General features: G+C 37.5%; 2 protein-coding genes across 3 annotated transcripts; both read left to right on the forward strand.

The window, feature by feature from the left end:
• Window positions 1-2,516: 2,516 nt before the first annotated feature.
• Window positions 2,517-7,671, forward strand: LOC311010128 (uncharacterized protein). The gene is made up of 8 exons (XM_084004653.1): window positions 2,517-2,590; window positions 4,032-4,070; window positions 4,791-4,823; window positions 5,119-5,163; window positions 5,260-5,295; window positions 6,191-6,223; window positions 7,272-7,400; window positions 7,487-7,671. Exons 1-7 carry the CDS (start codon window positions 2,527-2,529, stop codon window positions 7,379-7,381), a joined length of 360 nt encoding a protein of 119 aa, XP_083860779.1. The 5' UTR covers window positions 2,517-2,526; the 3' UTR covers window positions 7,382-7,400; window positions 7,487-7,671.
• Window positions 7,672-8,612: 941 nt separating this feature from the next.
• Window positions 8,613-23,774, forward strand: cd99 (CD99 molecule). 2 transcript variants are annotated; one of them, XM_084004650.1, is made up of 13 exons: window positions 8,620-8,880; window positions 12,267-12,299; window positions 12,389-12,451; window positions 13,277-13,309; window positions 13,760-13,807; window positions 13,926-13,964; window positions 14,152-14,205; window positions 14,293-14,373; window positions 15,129-15,161; window positions 15,245-15,265; window positions 20,159-20,275; window positions 20,362-20,415; window positions 21,654-23,774. In XM_084004650.1, the coding sequence occupies exons 1-13, from the start codon at window positions 8,820-8,822 to the stop codon at window positions 21,680-21,682; spliced, it is 666 nt and encodes a 221-aa protein (XP_083860776.1). In that variant the 5' UTR covers window positions 8,620-8,819; the 3' UTR covers window positions 21,683-23,774. The 2 variants fall into 2 exon arrangements, with proteins under 2 accessions (XP_083860777.1, XP_083860776.1); XM_084004651.1 differs by lacking the exons at window positions 20,159-20,275; window positions 20,362-20,415; window positions 21,654-23,774 and adding an exon at window positions 16,210-17,770 and having other exon boundaries at window positions 8,613-8,880.
• Window positions 23,775-24,245: the final 471 nt, after the last annotated feature.

Here is a 24,245-nt window from a genome sequence, read left to right on the forward strand (position 1 = left end):
TATACGTTCACGGTTCCGCCTCCGAGAAAATCGCGTCACACGATGCCAAAATTGCTGCGGGATTAACTGTTAAAATGAGAAGGCTTATTTTAGACATCCAGCTACATTTTATGAATGCTTTGTATTGTATTATATGCTAAAGGCGCTGTGGAGTTTCCCATAATTGATGAACACCTCGTGGCGGGGAAACGTCTTTGAGAGACGAAAACAGTCCCTCTCATAAAAGTGTAATAAAAATGTAATATAGAAATATTTATTTACACTTTCACTGCATGAAATCTTTTCAACATCAGACCTAACCATAGATATAAAGATTTATTTTATATACATATATATATATAAATCAGACGTTCTTATAACAAGATTTATATATATATAAATCTTGTTATAAGAACCTCTGATTTTTTTTTTGAAAACACAAAATATGCTATATTTAAAAAATAGTAGGTGCAAAGTGGAATATTTGGGATGTGGTTATTACAGCCTTGATTTACCAAATAATTGATAACAACATTGATGTTGATGCATTATTATTTTTAGAGTTATGAGAGTTAATTCACTAATAATGACACTTACTCCCTTAGGTCCCAAATAGGTCCCTGTCATAAAAATGAAATGCATTATGTTTTTATGTGCCTTTTTGTCAAAAGAACCCCTGATGCACCTGCACAACCAGCCAATAGAAGAGAGGAGGATCTCTCTTGATACCCCCCCCCCCCCCCCCCCCCACACACACACACACACACACACACACACACAGAGAGAGACAAAATCTACTCTCTTCCACATTCACACCACTCTTTATATCAACCCAAACACACCAAGACCAAGGTAAAGAGAACCAGGCCCCCATTGAAACGTTATGTGATGAAGATCTGCTGCCCCTGGTGGTTTAGAGGGGGTCATCACACCTAAAACCTGTTTTGACTGTATTTTGAAGGTAGAGGCAGATCTATTAGGTATTCACAGGAAAAGCATTATAATAGGTCAAGATTAAAGTATATCAAAAATAAGTGGTTATAATGGGAGTCAATGGGACTAAATCATGCCCAATAAAAGAGTGTTACATATGAATATCTCCTATTCTATACACCTTGCAATAGAGGGCATCATGGAATTTGAAAAATAATAATACAATACATATCCTGGCAACGGTCCATGCAATCGGTATATTGAGATTTAAAAACTGAATGTCCACGTTTGGTCCCCTTTAGAGTTGGCTTGATGCATCTTCAACTGTAGTACATACAAGCTATATTACGCAAATAAAAAACGTGATGGCCGTCCTTCAGTACTTTGCTCAGAACAGAAGTGTATCCAGTTTTGGTAATATTCATTCAACCCTCGACGGAACACCCTTCATCTTTTCCTAATGTGATTTGCCGAAAAAAAAAAAAAATCAGTTATCTGGAGACTAACTAGTCTTATTATTTGTGTGGGATTCAGGACAGTTTATCTAACCGTGAAGTGGGATCAAATTATGCATTCAGGGTGTACTTGACATTTGGGACCTGGCCCCGTTGGGCCTTAATAGTCTTGCAGCTTTATCATCACCAATTGAAATGTGACTGATTAAGTGTGAAGTGTGATGACCTTTCCGAGGATGATGCATGTTTAATCAATTATGATTCAGAAATGATGTGGTGGAAAATGTTTGTACTGTTGATAATATTTGACCTTGATATATGAAAATGATGCCAATAAAAACAGTTGTTCATAAAAAAGAAAAGAAAAAAAAAAGAAATGATGTGGTGGGGCCCCTTGGTCAGATGCATCCACGCAATCTTGGCTAGGTCCATTAAGAGTCCAACAGACCAGAAAGCAGGGGGTGCTTTAGGGGGCGGGGCTAACTGCTGATTGCCAGGCCGCTACCCCATAAACACAAATGGCAACGGCTAACAAACAAGATGGCAACGACGATATAAACCAAGATTGCGAGAACTGAAAACCAAGAGTCTAGTTTGCTTAGGAAGGTTCCTAAGTGAAGAAGTGACCCGGAAGTAAACAAGTGGCCGCCATGATCAGAGCCGTTCGGATTCTCTAAATGCAAAGGAAAGGAGCTCCAATGCTTCCTTTCAGAGCTCCTTTAGCATAGGATGCAACGGACCTTCCTATGCGAAAGGAAAGGAGATTACGCCGACCCACAATTCTTTGCGAGAGCAACGTTTAATGTGACGCACAGCTCGGCCGTTCATGAAAACAAACATGTCCATTTGCATATTCAACAATGATTTTCATGCAGACATATAGTCATAATACTAAAAACCTAACTGACCAGCTAACTCTAACGAATGGCCCATTACTGAATAATACCTCAAAGGAACCATAAATCCTGATTTCACAAGCTGTCTCACCACTAAGTGTTCTGTTTGTTTTCAACTAATCTGTTTTTGTTTTTCATGGCTTCGTTAGGGATCTTTTTTTTCGCAATGCACCTGTGGCAACGCTGCCGCCGCCGCGCCCAGTCTGTCGTTTAAAAGGTGAAGTCGGGCGTCAGCGTCAGCTCGTCTACTGCTGCTGGAGACCATGACGTCTGCTTGGAGGCTCGCTCTGCTTCTGCTGCTGCTCACCGGAGCAGCCACAGTCACAGGTAAGAGTGTCATCTTCACATGATAGGATGGATTTATTTCATAACGGCAGAATAATACAGAACGCCAGGTGGGTGATGAAGTATAGGGAGGTAAAGAAGGAAAAGGTAAATAATAAGGATGAAAGAAGAGGAGAGAAAAATTAAAAAGCTAAAAGAGATCCGTTTTTATGTTCATTTAAAAAAATATTTTTAAAAATGGCTCAGTGATTCCCTAAAGTAGTTTTTTTAATCAAACATTGAAGAAGAAGAAGAAGTGGTGTTGGGGACTACTTTTAGCAGCTGATAAATCCACGCTTGGTCGTGAAGTGAGTTCATGGTGATGAAAGAAGGCTCATTGATGACAAGAAGATGAAAAATCCACATAATCATAATCTGTTACGGTGGATGGATTTAGAAATGCACAAAGGCCACTTGATGATGGTGTTGTAGTTCATTTTGGAGTCAGAGGAAAGTCACGATAAAAAATCAAACAATAGGGGAATAAATGTGGAAATAAAAAGTTTGGGAATATAATGAGAAATAAATCAAACAATGAATGAATATGGAAATATGTCAATACAAATAACAAAATAATAATGATGAGTTTTAACATTTATTTTCACATTTTTTTAGGAATAAATAAATTAACAAATTACAAGAAATTGGTTATTCAGCCTGGGCAGGAAGTCCCGCCTATAGCCAGTTGATTGACAGCATGGCCCTTTAAAAAATAGGGGGGTAAAAAAGGAATAATAAAGGAGGTAAAAAGTAAGTAAATAACAAATATATAAAAGTAAATTATACAGAAAAAAAGATTCATTTATGTGCAAAAAATAAGCAAACTGATGTATTTTTTAAATAATGCAAACAAATACAAAATAAAACAAGGAAATGTTTATTCTTCTTCTATATTTATATTTGTCTTCATAGTTCCACATTCATACATTCTGTTATATTTCCAAACACATTTACATATATATATATATATATATATATATATATATATATATATATATATATACAACCATAGCAACCATACAAATACACTGTGACCAACACTGAGCACATGTTCCCATGACAACCATTGATGACCATCTACAAGGAAATTGTCATTTATTTTGGATTTGTTTTTATAATTTGTAATACAGCACATTTCCCCGCCATTTATTTATTTATCATATCTTACATATTTTTTTGATGTTCTTTTGATATGTATTTATTTATTTTACTGATGCCCCATGTTGCTGTTCACGTTGTGAGACAAAGACATTATTATTTCATCTCATCAATAGTAAATCATCATCAGGAATAACACATTCATAATAAATATATATGTTTTTAAAACTGGATCCCAGGAGGACTAGCTAACAGGGGTTCTAAAATAAATCATCAACTACAAGAACATTTTATACCATCTTTTGTATTTACTGTTATAAATATGATGATGTTGCTATGGTTACAGATGGTAGTCGTGAACATCAACGAGCGAAGCGCTGGAGTGGTGAGTGTGTGTCTGTTGCTTCTTTTCTATTACAGCCAAAACATGAGTGTGATATGTCCAGAAACAACAAGACAAAGTCACATTATTTGATGTTATTCAAAAGAAAAAAAGGGTATTGAGTCATCGGAGTATGTATTTATAATAATGAATAAATCTGTAAAATAATATGAATATAAATGTGGATATATAAAAAGAAATGAACAAAAGAACATATAAATAAATAAAACAAGGTGGAAAAATAACCAGAACAGAAAAAAATAATAATATTGCATTCAAATTTGACCTATTTTTATACAATGTAATTTATTTATATACCTTAATATTTCCCTATTGCTTTAGCCATTTCTGGAAGAGATCAATCTATGGGTGGGGCCTTCCTGTCTAAGCTAAAAAGGCTATTTATTTTCACTTTTTTTATGTCTTAGTTTCTTTCCAGCCCCTATAAATACATATATATATATATATATATATATATATATATATATATATATATATATATATATATATATAATCAATATATACAATAGATACAAAAATATATAAATATAACATTATTTATATATTTTTTAATATTAATTTTAATAATATTAAATATTTTATATATAAATATATTTTTATAAATATACATTTTTTTATATATTTTATATATATATATATATATATATATATATATATATATATATATATATATATATATATATAATATTCTTTGTCCAACAGGACTGAGCCTGTTTGATACTCTTCGCGGCAATGGTGAGTAGCAACTTGTTGCTGTGGATAACTTTCATATATGTGATTCTATTTAGACCAGAAGAATCAACTTCCCCTTAGCACATTATTGTTTTATTTAATTCAGTGGTTACAAAGTTTAGTTAACCATTTAATTTCACGCATTTGTATTATTATGTAGCTTTCAAGTTATTTCCCCCAACATTAACTGACTAAAAATATTTTTTTCCAAATGAATGTTGTGTGATATAGTCAAACTACTCTTGAAGATTCTGGAAAACATGGGATTCCTTCTGTTAATGCAACGTCTCTGTTACAGGAGCTTCGACACGACCGAAACCTGCTCAACCCACTACTGGAGGAGGTCAAGAAAAACATTTTTCTTTCATAAATAATAATAAAATTGTATATGATTCTACATTTTGTTCTTTTAATTTGAAATTCTGCTTTATTTTTTAAGGCTTTGGGTTCAACCTGGCCGATGCTCTTCATCCAGGTAACGATCCTCTGATATTAAACTATTAATATATTATGATTATGATCAACTCTCATCCTTTTTATTATAGGTGCTTTTTATTTTTCAACCATTCGGTCAATTTGTCCCTCATGACAATATGACAATATGACTATATATATATATATATATATATATATATATATATATATATATATATATATAATTATAATTAATTAAAATAATATATAATTCCCTAAAACAGTACAAATCTGTTTGCTTTTCTTCAGATGAATTTCATAAGTTAGAATGTCTTGAGGAGAAATAAGTGTCACTTTGATGGTTGTTACTTCGCATTTGGTGAAGTGTGCTTATAGCACCAACTTGTGGACATGTAGAGAACCGCACCTGAGCCTTGGCGTGGAATTAGATTTTTCTTTGTATGATTTTTTTTCTAAACTTTTTCAGTGGAGACATTACAGGCCACAATGGTCAAACATGTTCACTTATAGATTTTAAAGTATAACTTGCATGACCCTAACCATAAAATTAAAATTGAAATTAAATCCCAATAAGGGAGGCAACAAAACAAATTGTCCAAAAACTAATGAAACATGAGAAATTGGAAACAGGAATAAAATGTTGTATAAATCATTATATGAATTATATAATATAATGTATATAGAACAATATGTCCTTCCATACACAAAATCAAAGATATCACCATGAAACTTCCAAATTCATTACTTACATGAGGAAAACTATACGAGTTTTTGAAATGACTGTAAATAGACAAAGTACAAAAATGAACAGCTAAATGTATATTTTGGATGTATTTTTTTCAGGATTAGTAAAATAGCCAAAAATCTCTTTTGACTGCATAAAATAAATGTTTGTGTCTCACCTGAAATGACTTCCAACGTTCTTGTCGCCACAGCGGTGAAACCTACGGAGAAACCCAGCGGAGGAGGTGAGTCTAAGAACATCTCATGTGTTATTATTATTATAAATTTACGTCCACATTCACTAAAAACAGTCACATGGCAGTTTGTCAAACAGTCATGACATTTAATCTATTGGGTTCTTTGTTTTCTGTGAGTGGTGACATCATGCTACAAAAGAAACATTTTAGTTTGATAACCACTTCGTTAGGTTAAGGAAGAACATGGTTGGGTTTCAAATAACTACGTACATTTAGGATTAGACAAGGAACGAACGTTAAGCTGATGCAACAATACCAGAAACAAAACAATGTTAGGTTTAGACAACAAAACCAACGTTAGCTTTAGACAACAAAACCGACGTTCGTTAGGTTTAGACAACAAAACCGACGTTAGGTTTAGGCAACAAAACCAACGTTAGGTTTAAACAACAAAACCAACATTAGGTTTAGTCAACAAAACCAACGTTAGGTTTAAACAACAAAACCAACGTTAGGTTTAGGCAACAAAACCAACGTTAGGTTTAGACAACAAAACTGACGTTAGGTTTAGACAACAAAACCGACGTTAGCTTTAGGCAACAAAACCAACGTTAGCTTTAGGCAACAAAACCGACGTTAGGTTTAGACAACAAAACCAACGTTAGGTTTAGACAACAAAACCAACGTTAGGTTTAGACAACAAAACCAACGTTAGGTTTAGACAATAAAACCAACGTTAGATTTAGATAATAAAACCAACGTTAGGTTGAGACAACAAAACCAACGTTAGGTTTAGGCAACAAAACCAACGTTAGGTTTAGACAACAAAACCAACGTTAGGTTTAGACAACAAAACCAACGTTAGATTTAGACAACAAAACCAACGTTAGGTTGAGACAACAAAACCAACGTTAGGTTTAGACAACAAAACCAACGTTAGGTTTAGACAACAAAACCAACGTTAGGTTTAGACAACAAAACCAACGTTAGGTTTAGATAATAAAACCAACGTTAGGTTTAGACAACAAAACCAACGTTAGGTTTAGACAAACAAACAACGTTAGGTTCAGACTAATTTTGTGACACCCTTCCTCAGACTGCCAGGGGACTTTGGTCCAGAAACTGAATGCAGTCATCGAGACTCAGAACCAGCAGCTCCGCCTGCTGCAGCTGATGGCTCGCTCTTCTCCTCGCTTCAATGGCTAAGAAGCGTGAAAAGACATTTGTGAGTGGGAAATAACATTTTTTTTCCACATACATTTTCCCATTTTCCTGAAATAAACAACGCATTTCCCACGTTTGTGCTTTTAGACGAGAAGACGACAGTTTCGATGATCACACCTGAACTTCTTAATCCTTCTTCCCGATCAATACACAGTTATATGATGCCACTGATTTGTACTATTTTGAATGTGATGTAACAGGAAGTCTCCAGAGCAAGCCTGGTGGACGATACTTTACTACACTTCTGGTGAATGAATAAAAAATGATCATTCGTGGTCAACTTGTGTGTGCTTTCTTTTATTTGTATTAAGCTTGAGAGTTAGCCAAAAATAACCTGTATTCAGAAATCTTAACAACAGACTTATGGCAGTGAAGATTTGTCACTGTCACTAACATTCTAGCATTTACGTACATTGATGTCATTTATTTGATGGACAACTTGGATGTTACTATTTAATTTAATCTTTTAATCGTAATTATACCACAGGTGGGCTCCACACACACCTCCATTATGGCTAAACGTTGCTGATAGATTATTGCAGTGGATAATAATCACAACCTGGTATAGATAAACAGAAGCACTTGGCAGGTCACAATGTAATTGAATATACAAACACTAGGTGGCACAAGAGTTCCAGCACCAAATGTTGGTTGGTTCATGTTAGGACGGCTGTAGTACCCCTGAGTATACCACTCCTCTTCCTGACGTCTAATGTGGAAATAGATTTAATCTAATATTTGCCTCTACTGTTCTTGGCCCCCTTGTGACGTCATGCACACCCTCCAAAATTGCATGCAAAAGTCCCTCCATAAAACTGTGGCATTTAGTGATGGAAAGTCTCTTATTTTTAGAGGAATACAGCAACACATACAACATATTATATCCAAATAGAATGAATAACGGGGAGATATGTATGCCGAATCGACGTATGCCGATTGTAATACATTGTCTGCAAACGTCAAGGTTTTTCCGTGGTCTGGGGTTTTTGTTGACCAGCGAGAAAACTTTAAATCGCATCATTTGTGAATACAGTTCGGCGTGAGGTGAACGAATACATTCCGGTAATTTAACTATTTAAATTGAAAGTTGGTCGTCTTAAACTTCTTGATCTATGCTTGCACATGTCTCAGGTAAAGCAACACTCTCAGGGGTTAATTTAGCATACTATCTAAACGCACGTCACGCCCCTCTAAAGGGCTGCCACACCCGGTCTGCCCTTCATAGGCAAAGTTGACTCATAATAACACTGAAACAGGACACCAGCCGCGGTTTGCCGTTCAGTCTGGAGGGGAAAGCCGTCTCCACAAATACCTGCTGGCTTCATCGAGACACGCGAGAAATTACATTCGGGAGTTTATACCTTTAAGCTAACCTACCTTACAAACTTTTGAGAGTCGCTGCGAAGAAAACAAAGCCACCATGTTTTGTTTGAGGATTGGTTTACTTCTTTGTCTCGTTTCTGGAACATTATCGCAAGACGGTGAGTTTACTATTTTGACTCAGAAACGGAAGGGTGTGTAATGATTCCATCATGGTCTCGTTTTATTTAAGTAGCATTACTTGTCTTTATTGTTTTTTTTCTTGCAGCTAGGAACCAAGGGCGTTTTATATTTAAGCCTCGACAGTTGCTGCAAAGTGCAACGTGTGTATGGTTTGTGGTTATTAGTAAGTTAGTTACTAATAGTCCCGTTTTCCATCATGTGGACACTGTGTGCTTCGGGACGGCTGCGGATTGACAACAGATGTAACTGCGGTTTTATTGTGTTGAATGATGCGAGAGGCTAAGTCCCGCCCCTTCCGGTAGACCACCGTTGGGCTTTATTTAGAAAGAAACCATTTTTTTTGGTCCCGTTTGAATTGTGGCATGAATTACACATAAGTTTGTTAGTCAATTAAAATAAATAAATAAATAAAATAACGTAAATACATGTCACCGACACAGCTGTTAGCTTAGCTACCTAGCAAGTTATCTTAGCTACGTTCCATCACTTACGTAACGTTATCTTTACCTGTTATGTTTTATCCAGAGACTGTTTTTATCAGCTGGGAAGAGAAAGAAGGAGACCTGTTGTTAGTGTGAGTAACGTTACATCCTGGTACCGCTACTTACCACACTTTCGGGTGGAAGGTCTTTACGCTTACGTTTTTACGTACCGACAAATGCAACTTTCTTAAGTTATCGTTTAAATTGACAAACAAACAAACAAATTATTTGTATCTAATCTATGTTGAGTCCCATACATATTTCTTCTAAAATAGGGTTCCATGGTGGTCAACAGGAAGGGGCGGGACTCTCCGGCTCTGATTGGTTGTTTCCCCTTACCAAACTGGATAAGAGACTGGGTCAGGACTAGGTGGCAACCTGACACCAAGGCTAAAGAGCCTTAAACGTGCATTCTTTCTAATGGCCACCAGGGGGGGGGGGCTGTTGTCCGGTCTGGGAGTTGTGCGTGTTTTTGTCTTCCAACAGTTAGCCATTCACAGTATTTTCACTTTGTGAAAGTTAATTGGATTTTGTCACCCACCCTCTCGTGTCACGTCTGGTTGCAAGAAAACAAGATGGCCGAACCCAAGGCTTCAAAACCGTAGTCCACAAACCAGTAGGGCCTATAACTCATCGATGTGCACTAATGCAGTTGTATCTGAAGAGTGTAAACTGGTGCTTTAATCACTGACATTTACTGTATTACAACTGCCAACAATAAATATAGAAATAATGAAGTAAATACCGTTCATGGATTGAAGGTATGAATGAAAATAAAAGACTGAAACCAGCAAAGATACAGGAAATATCAGGGTGTGACTTGTTTTAGTTTGCTAGAGAAAAACCACATGCAAAGTAGATGCCGTGTTGTCTGCTTGAAGTAGGTCACGCAAGTGTTTCGTAGCTCAGTCAAGGTTGATATTTTGCATGGATTCCATATCTATAAATACAGAAATTATTAACGTAAATCTTGAAAGTTACATTTATTTTGGTCATTTACTTTGGAATAGCATCTGGAAAATAATAGACCCACAAAAGAGAAGTATTTTAGTCAGGTTTCAATAAGGAAATGAAAGAAGAGGTAATAATGCTATATTTATTCACTATTGGTCTGATAAACTTCATGGGCCTATATATAATGCAATAGGTTGATGACGTTAATAATATCACGGTCATGTCCATTTCTTGTACGATATGTCAAGAACGTAAAAATGATTGAGGTAATTTCCATATATCATACACTATGTCGACAATGTAAAAATGATTGAGATTATGTCCATGTATCATACGATAAGTCAATAATGTAAAAAATATATTATATCCATGTATTGTACAATAAATCCATAATGTAAAAATAATTGAGATTAGGTCCAAATATCGTATGATAAGTCGACAACGTAAACATGACTTATCCAATTGTATGATAAGTCGATAACATAGCTAATTGCATTGGTAGCGTGCTAGCGATGCCTTGGTAGTTGCTGTGAAGACGGAGGTTTATTTTGAAAGGACACGATTGCCTGCAGCTAATCATTTTAGTTGCACTCTGACTCGGGCTTCGTGCTGGGTAGAAAGGCCTTGGCATCTTCTTTGCTGTGGAGAAACAGCTCACTAGTCTCAATAGTGACTCATGCTTCAAAGTCAGCGACTCCCTACAAAACCCAAACACTACGTGTGATGTTCACTGTGGCTGATAATGTTTAAAAAAAACCCAAAAAAAACACGTTTTTGGGGGTTTTATCCTGTTGATGTTAACGAACATGACAGAAAAGGAAAAACAAACAGAAATAAAAATTGTTAATAAATATAAAAACAGGCAGAGACCATAACTGACTCATTATTTGGGTCCAATATTTTGGGCGTGACAGCTATGTCTACTAAAGATCTCCCATTGTTCTTTAACCATGTTCCTTCTTCACTGTTTCCATCATTTGCTTCTTCCACATTCATCCTGATTTATAGTGATTTTAAATAAGATTTGTCGTTACTATTAGGTATATACTTCTGCTTTTTAAATGACAAAGATGACACGGTTTTAAACACTGGGTTTTTGCAGAAAAATGACTACTTAATTAATCATGAATGGAAAGAGCTGCTGAATGAAATATATGAAATCGATAGGACTACTATGAGGATTAGAAATCAAATGCATCGACTTGAAGAAAATGGGAGAAATGGATTAACACAAATTACCTTATTATTTTATTTTGTATTATTTTCTCTCTTGCATTTCAACTCTAAGCATCGTTGAGATTGTCGTCGTGACGTCTCTGAATCCTAAATGGAGGAAACAAATCTCCTGGGTCGGTGGTCCCCCAGAGGTTTAGATAGTAGCTCACATTAGTCCAGAGACCAGACCAGACTATGTGGAGAAACCAGAGACTGTCTGTGGTCCCCCAGAGGTCTAGATAGTAGCTCACATTAGTCCAGAGACCAGACCAGACTATGTGGAGGAACCAGAGACGGTCTGTGGTCCCCCAGAGGTCTAGATAGTAGCTCACATTAGTCCAGAGACCAGACCAGACTATGTGGAGAAACCAGAGACTGTCTGTGGTCCAAACAACAAGGTCTCTGCTGTATTTATGTCTCGATGACCTTATTTGGAGTGTTGATGGAGCAGCTACAGTGTTAGCGTAGCCTAGCACCGATCAATCCAGTCTCCATTCAGAAAACAAGCGTTTTAAAAGTAGTTAGCTTGCCGTCTTGCAGACAGACCTAACAAAGCATGACTTCAGACTTTTTACTGATCACCATCATTATGGAGCTATTTCAGCATCCTTTTTGAAAGTTCTCTTGGCTTGATAACCATTCACCATATGAATATTCATTGAGTACCAATTGATCTCCATTTTAATGCTTTTCCTCGTTTCATCCTCACACAGGATTTAACCTCGCCGATGCTGTCGACGATGGCGGTGAGTGACCTTCTCTCTACAGATGACAGTACGATTTACGACCCTGGATTGTAAGCCTGCTTCAGTGATCAATTCTCTTTGCTCCTTAGTGCCACCGACGCCCGCAAAGCCCAAAGAGCAACCGAAGGCCCCGGAGAAGCCGAAAAATGACGGTTTGTATCCTTCCACCAGCCACACCTTAGGTCCCCATGTTGTGGTTGGTCCAGCCGGCTGATCGCATTCATCAGTGCTAATGCTAAAATGCTAACACCTGAACGTTTAGAGGACAATGCTAACGTGCTTACGTAAGCAGGCTTGCCATCAAAGCCCAGCTGAGGCTGATGGGAGTACCTGCCGTTGGACTCCTTCTCTGATTATTTGACTGGTAGCTATTACTGTTTACATGCTACTTCTGCTAACATGCTAATGTTGCTAAAATTGATCATTGCTGTTATAACGTTAGCTAGCTAAACTGTTTACATGCTACTTCTTCTAACATGCTAATGTTTTTGAATTGGTCTAGTGGATAAATTTTACTTTCAACCTGATGGTGGCGCGAGATAATAAGTGACAGGATCACCAAAGTTATGACAATTCCGTCCGATGGCTGAGAAATAAAAAGATTGTTCTTGGACAAAAGCTGATCAGGATCAACGGATCTATGAAAAGAATTCCTGAAACATGACATGCCTTTACGTTCATTTGGTTTTCTTCACTTACAAGCTTGCTTCCTCATTTGAACCGTAATATAAAACCACTATTTGGATGTAAAATAACAAATTCAGTCTCACAGTGGACTCCTTTTAATCCCAAATGATGTGATCGGGTTAAACCTGTTGGATCGCATCATAGCCATGTGGCTGCCAGCCAACAGCTCAGCTATGAAAACTTATGAGTCAGTTGAATACTGTCTAAATAAACTTACTGTGAACATTTTCTGAAAAGTAATTTTTTTGGTTCTGGACTAATTCATGTCTTCTACTTCCTGTCCCCTCCAGGTGGGCTAGACCTTTCTGATGCATTCGGACCAGGTAAATTACACCGTGCAAATTGAAGCCACTGTGTTTCTTTTGAGTTCTTGAACTTTATTGGTATTTTAAATGCAACAGCAGTTTTTTTGTTTCGTACCTTCACATATGTTACCACGATATGGCTTTTTCCTACGTAAAGGGAAACTAAACCCTAGAATTTGGCCGAAGTGCTTCTCGCCTACTGTTACAGCGCTTAAAAAGTACTACATGATACCATATATGTCCTTCAATTACTTTTAGTTGCCTCCATATACGTCACGTGACTCCAGATCAGCCCAATAGCACAATTCAATTGCAATAGCTGGGTTTCAACCAGTAGAAAATATGACGAATTTTAAAAATGTACACTTCAAGTCAACAAATACTAAATACCCGATACATTGGTTCGGAGGCTTAGTTTCTCTTTAACAATGATTACATTTTTGACTAAATAAATATATTTTTCCGCAGAGGAGCCACCGACTAAGAAACCCCAAAAGCCAAGTTCCGGAGATTCCGGTGGGTTTAACGTTTTCCCCACGTCTGTAGATAGCTTCCCTTTTGTTCAGAGATATAGTGAAAATGCCATGAGTGTTATTTCATGAGTGATACGTTTTTGTGTTGATGTGTATTATAGGCGGCTTTGGATTTGATTTGGAGGATGCTGTCCATCCAGGTAAAGTCTCTCTGATATGAAATATGAGATATTGATAGAGATATCTGACCTAGTTTAGATGGAAGATGAGGCCTGATTAGACGACGTTCTAGATGACCCTGACCCTTCACAACTGAAAACGCTACCTTTTTAATGCCCCTGCTCTCCTTCTGTATTCACGTCATCATCAATGTCTTTGCACCCACAGACCCCAAACCCAAACCCGACAAACCCGATGTCATCCCCCCGAAGAATGGAGGAGGTGAGTCCACAAACGACTCGTCCATTGGTTCATTGGGAGTTGACTGTAATTTTCTGAGTTGACCATCGTGTTGTTGATTTATGAAAGGCGGAGGGACCTTTGGTGACTCAGACTTATTAGATGTGGGTGGTGGCGACTACAAGCCTGATGGAGGCCGCTCAGGAGGAGGTGAGGCACCCTTTTGATTGATACGGTTGCCATGGTGAATGTGTATTATTTCCCAGTATGCTTCCCTCCAGTTGGATAATATTCCAAAATATATATATTGACATCAATACCCACTAACACTGTGGTTTGGACCGTCTTTCCTGTGTTGTGTCTTGTTGCCCTTAGCAACAGCTGACTCAGTCCAGCTGATGAATCAAGAGAATGTTTATTTGTATGTCATGGAGAAGAGAAGTGAAAATAGTGAGTGAGAAAGGATCAGTGATCGGGCTGGTTTTAAAGCACAGGGCTTTTCAAAATAAAACAGAAAGTTAAAATGTTTTCAAAACTCAACAGCAGGACAGCGAGACTAGAATGCTAACATGTTGCGACTCACTTCTTGTATTACATATGTGATATTAGTGAGTATTTTTATGTTTTTCTGACAAAAGTTAGTTGATAATATAGATTAGAAAAGCTCAATATTCTTAATACAAAAACCCAAATTACACACACACAGGTTCAGTGTGTTTTCTTTGGGTTGCCATGGTATTTTTAGGAAAGAAATGATTGAAAACAGACAGTGAAGGAGTCGTAATACTAAGACGCATGGAAGTAATTAGTTGTTCTACCAAAGACAGAAAGAGGGCGAGAACCCACAGTGTAATTAGAGCCACATGGCTGGTTTTCCCATCCCATTCTGTTGTTATGAACTCAGTCAGAATACCCAGAGATCCTCACTGTCTCGGGTTTTCTCTCCCTCTGTCGTTTGAATCCAGGCGGAGCATCGGACCCCGGCTACGATCCTCACGGTACGTTTTTCATCCCCTCCTGTAGTGTTGACTGTGAATATATAATTCAAAACATATATTGATTTGTATTGTCTTCCTCACAGGTGGTGCTGACCAGCCTCAAGGTAAATCTAATCCGGATCTACTTCCTGTCTCTCTCTCTCTCTCTCTCTCTCTCTCTGATGGGGGATATGTCTCCATGCTGAATGAATCACTTCTCCCGCTTGATTTGGGATTTCCTGTTTCCTGTCCTGAATTCGGGCTCACTGCAGCGTTTTTGTTTGTTTTATGAGGGGGGGGTTGGCAGCGGTGGCAGCTCACGGCCTGGGCCTGATCGGGTGGCTTCATTTCGGTAGATGGAAACGGGTGCGTTTAAGGACAAGTGAAGGGAATTGTGACAAAATTATGACATGAAACCACGCCAAACGATCTAAACAGTAATAATAATAGAAGACATAATTCGTTTTACGATTTATTAAAAATGTCCATGCATTAATCTGATGTCTTCTATACTTCGGTTTGTCATTTCTTTGATAGTTAACTTCCTATTTACAAGCAGAGACGTTTTGTGTAAAACACCCCCCTACCTCATTGGTAACAGTTCAGGTGGAGAGTGGTACTGCATCGCGGGAGACTGGGAGAGTCTTCCACAACAAAAACACTAAATGATAATAAATCCAGATGAAGTGCCGTGAGAAGTCAATGAGGGAAAGCTGTGTCAATGAGGAAGACGCCACAGTAAGTGTAGAAAGCTCTGGTGTCGTTTGCAAAGAGAACGTCCACTTCAGGGTCCCCGAGAAACCCGGTAAAACCAGACTCCCAACACGTGGTCTCTGGATGGATTCAGAAAAGATGTTTTTTTAATGGAGTTCTGCCAATCCAGAACCAGAGCAGTTCATGTCCTGCTTTGATATTAATTGACTTAATTTATTGACTCCCTTGTAGTTACACCTCATGTTGATCCATTCAGTCCTCTACAAGTCCTTCTCCTTTTCTGGTATGGATTCTATTGGCACCCCCGGTCTGGTTTCTCTGGCTAAATCCCTGCTACGATTGTGTGTCGTTGCAGATCCAGACCTGCCGTGGGGCCAAATCCTGAAGATGCTAAATGCTAACATGCCAGAGGAATTCTATATGTGGATGGCCAACTTAAAGCAGGTCTTAAAGCCCCTGTTAGAGAGGGCCATGGAGCTGCTGCAGGCGCTGCCAGTTTAAAGGGGAAGTCCGCCAGGTTTTGTTGTGGCCGTCAGTGTTGGTGGTGAATGTGGTCAGCTGATTGTTAGTGAAACAAGACGACGAACGATCTCTCAGGGAAAACGGTTTAGTAGGGCCTTCAAAACTGACATGGAACATTCACAATATTTTTTTTTTTTGTGCATTATGTCCACGGCAGTGGTAGTCAGACGTCATGTTTCTATGTATTCCTGTTGTCTGATTTGGCGGTGGCAAGGAATCAGCTGATTTCATACAACTGACAAGAAAACTAACTAAATAAATAATAATAAAAATAATTCAAAAAATAATAAGCGATAACAGAATAATATAGATAATTAAATACAAATATATATACAAATAATATAAGATGAAAACAGAATACATCTTTCTCTTTCTTTACATTAAAACTGACAAGAAAACTAAATAAATAATAATAATAAAAATAATAAGAGATAACAGAATAATATAGATAATGAAATACAAATATATATATATATATATATATATATATATACAAATAATGTAAAATGAAAACAGATTATCTTTGTAGGTTACAACTGACAAGAAAATAATAATAGTAATAAAAGAGTTACAGTAAAAATATACAGAAAAAAGTTTTTTTTTTTACATCCATCCAGTTGTAAAGCTTACTCTTGTAAATGTATTTTATTTTCTGTCGGCTCTTCTGAAGTGTATCGCAGTGTTCTAGTCTCCATGGATCAGCTGATAGTCATTCTTAATCGACCACATTCACCATCGGTCACATGAGAGGTTATGATTGGCTCTCGACCTGCGGTTTACAAATGTCTGATGTTAAAAATAGTACGTCTGAAAAGTTGGGATTTTCCAAAGATGAAGCATCTGGGATTCTTTTTTGTTGTTGTTTTCTGAATGTTATTTTGAAACTCGGTGTGCTGTGGAGGGTCACTTCCTCTGCCCTTTGGCCTCCAAGACTAGAACGTGTGAATAAAACGAGCAGCTTCATCCCTGTTATTCCAGTCTTAGCAGACACAACCTGGGCGTGTACGGACATACATTACAATGACTCATGACTCAGCAATGTTGCGTGGTTCCTTTCTTTTCGCGTGTGAGCTGGGTCGGAATAGATTTGTTGGTCGTTTTGATGCTTGTTGTCCTGGTATTTGATTTAGTGCTGATGTGACAGGAACTGATGAGTCATGTTACTTTTAAGAAGCTGGAAATATGATGTTTGCATCTTTGGAAGCTAAGTCCAGTTTGTTTCCACGGTTTGGGGCTGATGTGCCTCGAGGCCAGAAATGACAAAAATTCCTCTAGAACAGTGGGGAAAAAAAAATATATGTATTGGGGAGGGGGACCCACACCCAGTCACATCTATAGTCTGGCTTGTTAGCTAGCTAGCTAGCTTGCTATTCCATGCTACGGATACAACACCATGTTCTCTGTTTTCAACGTAATGTTCACACGATAGACCTCTCAATTAGCTTATGCTAATAGCATGCTTGCTATTTTCCATAAACTGTGTTGCACAGGAAGCTGGCTTGTTAGCTAACTAGCTTGCTAATTCCATGCTACAGATACACCACACCATGTTCACGATGGACCTCTCAATTAGCTTATGCTAGCATGCTTGCTTTTATCATTATGGTTGGCTAAGTGCAGCAAAGACCTGTTTAAATTGGGGGGGGGGGGGGGGGCACACTCTTGCTAATTCCATTTTTTTTTTTTACATGACCACGCTAGCTGTTAGCATGTTAGCACGGGGCGTCTCGCAGGGAAACTGAAAGAGGGAGTGCTGCTGCTCAGTAAGACCCGGACCATCAACAACACGACTAGATAGTCGGCTACAAAGAAGTGTTTTTTTGGGGGGGGGGGGGGGGGGGGGGCTTTTGCCAGGTTTACCTCGGCTGTCGGGACTCGCCCGCTTTCCTCGGACCCTCCACAGCCCGCACACATTCTTCACATAGCTAGCGTGTCAGTCCGTGTTCTCATTCAGGGAAAACCCGTCGTCGACGGCGGACCAGGTGACGGCTGCCCGCTTTGATTTATTCTCACTGGCTTCTCTGTCGTTTGACTGTGTGGGACGCGGCGGCAGCGTTTGCAATGTAAAAGCCGCGAGGTTTAAAAATGCACAATGAATAAAACAAACTTGAGGAACGGTGAGTTCACAACGCGTCTGATTTTATGTTCAAATATCATCTCACACTAATTCGTATGCAGCTATGTGTTTGAAGACACTAATAAGATCCGTGGATCCACTTCAGGTGTCCTGCATGAGCGTGGGGAACAGGAGCGCCGTCGACACGTTCGGCGTTTTGCGGCCGACTGTCGTGTCTAGGCAACGCCTTGTTTTAACACACAAGCCCCATCACAAGACACTCCTCTGCCTCGTGTGTGTGTGTGTGTGTGTGTGTGTGTGTGTGTGTGTGTGTGTGTGTGTGTGTGTGCCCGTGTGTGCCCCACCCTGTCCTGGAGTTTGGATGTGTTCACATTTAATCCACTTCTTTTTTGTTCTTCTTCGCTCTGTTAGCTTAACTGCTGACGGCGACGCTTTGTGTCCTTTGTGTTGTGTTCAGTTGTTGGTTTTCACGTCGGACGTTTCAACAACTTCTGTACAGTTTGTTCTGGGAACTTTTTTTGCTGGTGGTGTCGGTTCTCTGTCATAAAATGTAACAGGAAGCCACCTTGTGGAGAACTGGGGTTATGACAGTTGACAGTTTACTGCAAAGGTGGGATCAATAGAATATTCTCTGAAATTAAAGATGTAAATCTACGAGAAAAATCTTTCAAATGTATATATAAAAAAGGATTATCTGAGATTACAGAGGCATGAATGTATGAGAAAAATCGGAATGTTATCTGAGATTTAAAAAATCAAAAAGTCACAAGAAAAAAACATGAGATTAAAGTGGAAAATCTATGAGGGATGACACAAATTGACTTAAAAATGTAGATATCCTTTAAGATTACAAAGTCATGAATTTATGAGAAAAAATCGGAACATTCTCTGAGATTAAAGCTGTAAATCTATGATAGAAAACTCACAAATATTTACTTAAACAATGTATTATGTGAGATTATAAAGTCATACATTTATGAGAAAAAAACGTGGATATTCTCTGAGATTAATTGCAAATCTTTGAGAGAAAACTCACAAATGAATATTCTCAGAGATTATAAAATCATGAATTTAAGAGAAAATAAATCCTAACATTCCCTGAGATTAAAATTGTAAATCTACAAGAGAAAACTCATACATTTACAAAAAATGTAATATTCTCAGACATTATAAAATCATGAATTTACAAGAAAAAAATCAGAATATTGTCTGTGATCTAAGTTGCAAATCTATGAGAGAAAACTCCCACATTTATTTTAAAACAGAATATGCTCTCAGATTCTAATATCATGAAGTGACGAGAAAAAACGTGAACATTCCCTAAGATTAAAGTTGCAAATCTACGAGAGAAAACTCATGAACTCACAAAAAATTTCATATACTCGACATTATTAAATCCTAAATTTATAGGCAAAACATTGGGAGTATTCTACAAAGTGGTAAATCTATGAGAAAACACAAAAAAATAGAAAGTCATGAATTTATGAGAATAACATTAATATAATCTGAGATTAAAGTGTTAAATCTACCAGAGAAAACGGCATCTTTCTCTGATTTTTGTTTTTGAAGTCAGATGAGTCAAATCCTTCATCTGTAGTATGATCATCTTTTATCTGTGAATATCCAAATAAATCCAAATAAATCTATATGAATAGGTGTAAAACCCCAGATAATATGATTCTATTCGTATCGTGTCGTCCTGCAGAAGCTGGATCGGGGAAGATCGCGGGCATCGCCAGCGCCATCGGCGTCGCCCTGCTGGGAGCAGCATCCAGTTACTTCGCCTACCAGAAGAAGAAGCTCTGCTTTAAGATCCAAGGAGGTCACTATGTTTTCATTCCTTCATCGACACATGTGGAAATCAACTGGAGAGGATGAGTAATGACTGATGAAATGTTCTTGTTGTAGGCGTCGACCCGGAGAGCGGGAAAGACCAGCGCGGGACTCAGTCCGACCCTCAAGGTAGGTGGTCACGTGACATCACGCAGCAGATAGAATTATCTCTGAGATAATTAAATCATACGTTTCATATTAAAGTGGTGAATCTATGAGAGACACTCATATACTAAAGAAAATACTTTTTCTTAATTCATAAGATTAATTTACCCAGAAAAAATTTGGATAAGAGATTAAAAAGTAATACATTAATGAAAAAAACATGGTTTTCCCTGAGATGAAATCGGTAAATCTATGAGGGAAACTCACACATTTAGTTAAAAAATAGGATAATCTCTGAGATTATGAAATCAGGAATTTACCATAAAAAAACATGGATAATCTCAGATATTATAAATTAATAAATTCATGAGAAAAACATGGTTTCCCCCCGAGATTAAAGTGGCAAATCCATGAGAGAAACTCACACATTTAGTTAAAAAATAGGATAATCTCTGAGATTATGAAATCAGGAATTTACCATAAAAAAACATGGATAATCTCAGATATTATAAATTAATAAATTCATGAGAAAAAAACATGGTTTCCCCTGAGATTAAAGTGGTTAATCAATGGGGGAAAACTCACATTTACTCAAAAAATAGGATACTCTCTAAGATTATGAAGTCATGAATAGAAAAAAAAGTTTTTTCCTGAGATTAAAGAGGTAAATATATGAGAGAAAACATACATTTACTAAAAAAGATAGATATTATCTGAGATTATAGTGGTACATCGAAATAAAAACTGGAAAAAAATATAATCTTTTGAGATTAAAAATGTATGAGAAAAAACCTTGGAAGCATATCACTTCACCGATGGCAAAATATATTACTGATATTAGTGTTTATGCTCATAAGAGAACTCTATGTATCTTTCAGGATCTTCCTGACCGTAATAACACTACTATAGGTGCAACGAATTCATGTTTTCATTCAGATTTATTCTCACAGACTTTATAATGTCTTATATGTATAATAATCTTTTTCCCTCGTAAAACTGCAAGCAATTAATTGTAAATACTATAATTGTGTATGATTATTAGCTACAATGATGATGATGATTAATGATACTCAATGATACTAATCCTGGATAAATGTAGCGCAATTAATGCTGCTGATGTAATAAAGCTTTGTCATCACAGCATCTAAAATTCATGGCATAAAAAGAACCCAAAAGTGTGAGTAGCCTGACCCCTAGTGGCCGTCAGCAGCTAGTGGACGATAGAGGACTAACTCTTTGAATTCCCTGTCCTCTCCATTCAGTTTTCAGCAACCTGCTCAAGACATCTTAGACCGCCTGCACGCTGACCTCCTCGACGCCCGCACCCGGCTCTAAATCAACCACCGTCGTCGGCCATCTTTGCTCTGACCAAATCGGACTTCTTCGTCATTTCTTTGCACCTTTGACGACCTCGCACGGAGCAAAGTGTTTCCTCTCTCTGGCGTTTTCTTCAGCACCTTAAATCCTCAAACGTGTTGTGTGGAGATGTTTTTTTCTTTTCTGTTTGTTTTTGTGAGCCGAGCCTCAAACGTCTCACCTCACCTTCAAAGTAAAGCGTTCTCAGAGCAGCGTGAACAAATAACGGCCATACAACACTGATTGACCGTTGTGTAATATCGGATTTAAATACAATTATTTTCATGACAGTGGACAGCTTGCAGTGATCAGGCTTGTTAAACTTGTAGAAATGCACTGAAACCACCGCCAAGCTGCGTACATAATCTCGTTGTTCCTGTAACAATGACAATAAAAGCAAGTCTAAGTCTAAGTATACAGCGTAATTATAATCTGCCCTACATATAAAGTGCTGTACTGTATTATAGTGTAATATCCCAGTCAGCTCATCACTCGAGCCAAAATGTCTGCCGAACGTCTGTCCAATCCATGTTGAGCCACTGCCAATCGTCAAAATACACCCTTTCAAACTAAAAGCCTGTTAAGGCTTCTAGTGTGAAATCAGAAAATCTTGGGTTTCATTGGCAGTCTCTTGACAATTTCAAAAAAACTTTCAAATGTAAAAAATTGGAATGAATGAATAGAAAATAAAAAACATAAAATTATGATAAAATATAGTAATGAAAGAGAATAAATAATTTCTTTTGACACAGTAACTGGATGTCAATCCAGCAGAAGGAGCGTTTTAATGTAACAATGCTGATTGTCATGCGAGCGAATGCTGGTTAGCAAATGAGAAATGTAATTCACGTGAACTACAGAAGTGGTTTTCCGTCACATACGTAGACGGAACAAACAGAATGAGCATCAATATTTTTATACAAACAATAATCAAATGACTTATGTGAAGGCTGCCACCTGTAGAGACAAATCACTGGTAATTAGCCTCTTTGAGCTAATTGCTGTTGTTTGGATCAGCGTTAGCAGTTGGATATATAAATATTATACATAAATGCAAATAATGTTTGCCATAACAACTGTATGAGGTTTCATGTTAACCTTAAAAAAATAAGGAAAGAAAATAATAAAGAAAAAATAAATAAAATAAGAAAACAAGAAAACTTCTTGAAACTGTTTTCTGTCGGAAGCTAGCATAGAAACGGAATAGGAGAAGAACGGACACAGAACTTTGCTACGGTGGTGTATTTGGGCAATTGTAGGTAATAAAAACTCTCAAAAACATTTATGAGAAAAAATATTTGCGAAATATTGCCGCCCCCCCCCAGCTATTTTTTTGACCATAAATAGCCTAAATTCGCCGTCATAGTTTTCAGTAGTACAAAATAAAATGGTGATTGCTGTTATTCGTCATGGTGACAACACACGTCAATGACGCTGCAGTACTGGATAGCTAACTAGCCTAGCAAACAGAATTAGCAAGCTAGCTACCGAGCCAGCTATCCGCTCATTAGCTAGCTAGCATGACTTGACGTAAATCGGTTTACACTGTACAACCGTTGCGATGGCAACTGTACGCATGTTTTTTTTTTGAAGAAGAAGAAAATCTAGTTTTTAGGACTAAGTGATCCGGGATGTTTGCGGTCTGCGTAAATTATATTATAGTTTTATTACTCAGCTTCATGCTTGCGATGCTACACCGATGCACGTGTCATAAAATCCGAACTACAGCATCAGGTTGTTACGATGCTAAGAGTTGGGCCCCTGTGAGCTGTAAATAAATACCTGATCATAATGTGCGTAAATTACTTTTGGCTTTCAGCTTGATGCCGTCGCGTGTTTGAGCTTTTTAGCATTTAGCATTTAGTCTTGATTGCATTTGAAGTGGGAAATCTTTTGTTGTATCCGTTTTTCCAGCATAGACGTTATCCAGGTATATTGCATCTGACGATACGATGAATGTTACTTTTGCGTGTGGATTTAAAGTGTTTGTACGTGTTTTCAATAAAGTGGTGTTGTACAGTTTACAATGCATTTTGTGTTTTTGTCCTTGTCTGATTTACAACAAATTAATTATGTTGAGTCGTCCTAGCTATTCTAAATCTTTCAACCAAATCTTGAATAGTACTGACTTTTATCCATGTAGAATCAAATGTGGTTATGCTAATAGCATCATCACGTTCTCCCAAATATGGGATGTGGCTTTTTCAGAATACATTTTTGTGTAAACAGGAAATAACTCTGTTAAGCTAAAGATCATGAACATGGGTTTACGTTAGGTAGATAAGTAGACTAAATTGCTTTGCTTTCAGTTACATTACATTCATCTATGTTAAGTACCGTCAAGTTATGTTGTATTTAGGTATGTTGCGTAAGTAACGGTATGTTGCGTAAGTAACGGTATGTTGCGTAAGTTATGGTAGGTTGCGTAAGTTATGGTATGTTGCGTAAGTTATGGTATGTTGGGTAAAGTTACGATATGTTGCGTTAAATCACGATGC

Source organism: Eutrigla gurnardus, assembly GCF_963514095.1.
Source record: "Eutrigla gurnardus genome assembly, chromosome: 24".
NCBI lineage: Eukaryota > Metazoa > Chordata > Actinopteri > Perciformes > Triglidae > Eutrigla > Eutrigla gurnardus.

Coding starts and splice junctions, on each gene's coding strand:
- LOC311010128 (XM_084004653.1), top strand. CDS start 2,527: ATGACGTCTGCTTGGAGGCTCGCTCTGCTTCTGCTGCTGCTCACCGGA. Junction 2,591..4,031: donor CGGAGCAGCCACAGTCACAG/GTAAGAGTGTCA, acceptor CTATGGTTACAG/ATGGTAGTCGTGAACATCAA. Junction 5,296..6,190: donor GGCCGATGCTCTTCATCCAG/GTAACGATCCTC, acceptor TTGTCGCCACAG/CGGTGAAACCTACGGAGAAA.
- cd99 (XM_084004650.1), top strand. CDS start 8,820: ATGTTTTGTTTGAGGATTGGTTTACTTCTTTGTCTCGTTTCTGGAACA. Junction 12,452..13,276: donor GGAGAAGCCGAAAAATGACG/GTTTGTATCCTT, acceptor TGTCCCCTCCAG/GTGGGCTAGACCTTTCTGAT. Junction 20,276..20,361: donor CTGCTTTAAGATCCAAGGAG/GTCACTATGTTT, acceptor TTCTTGTTGTAG/GCGTCGACCCGGAGAGCGGG.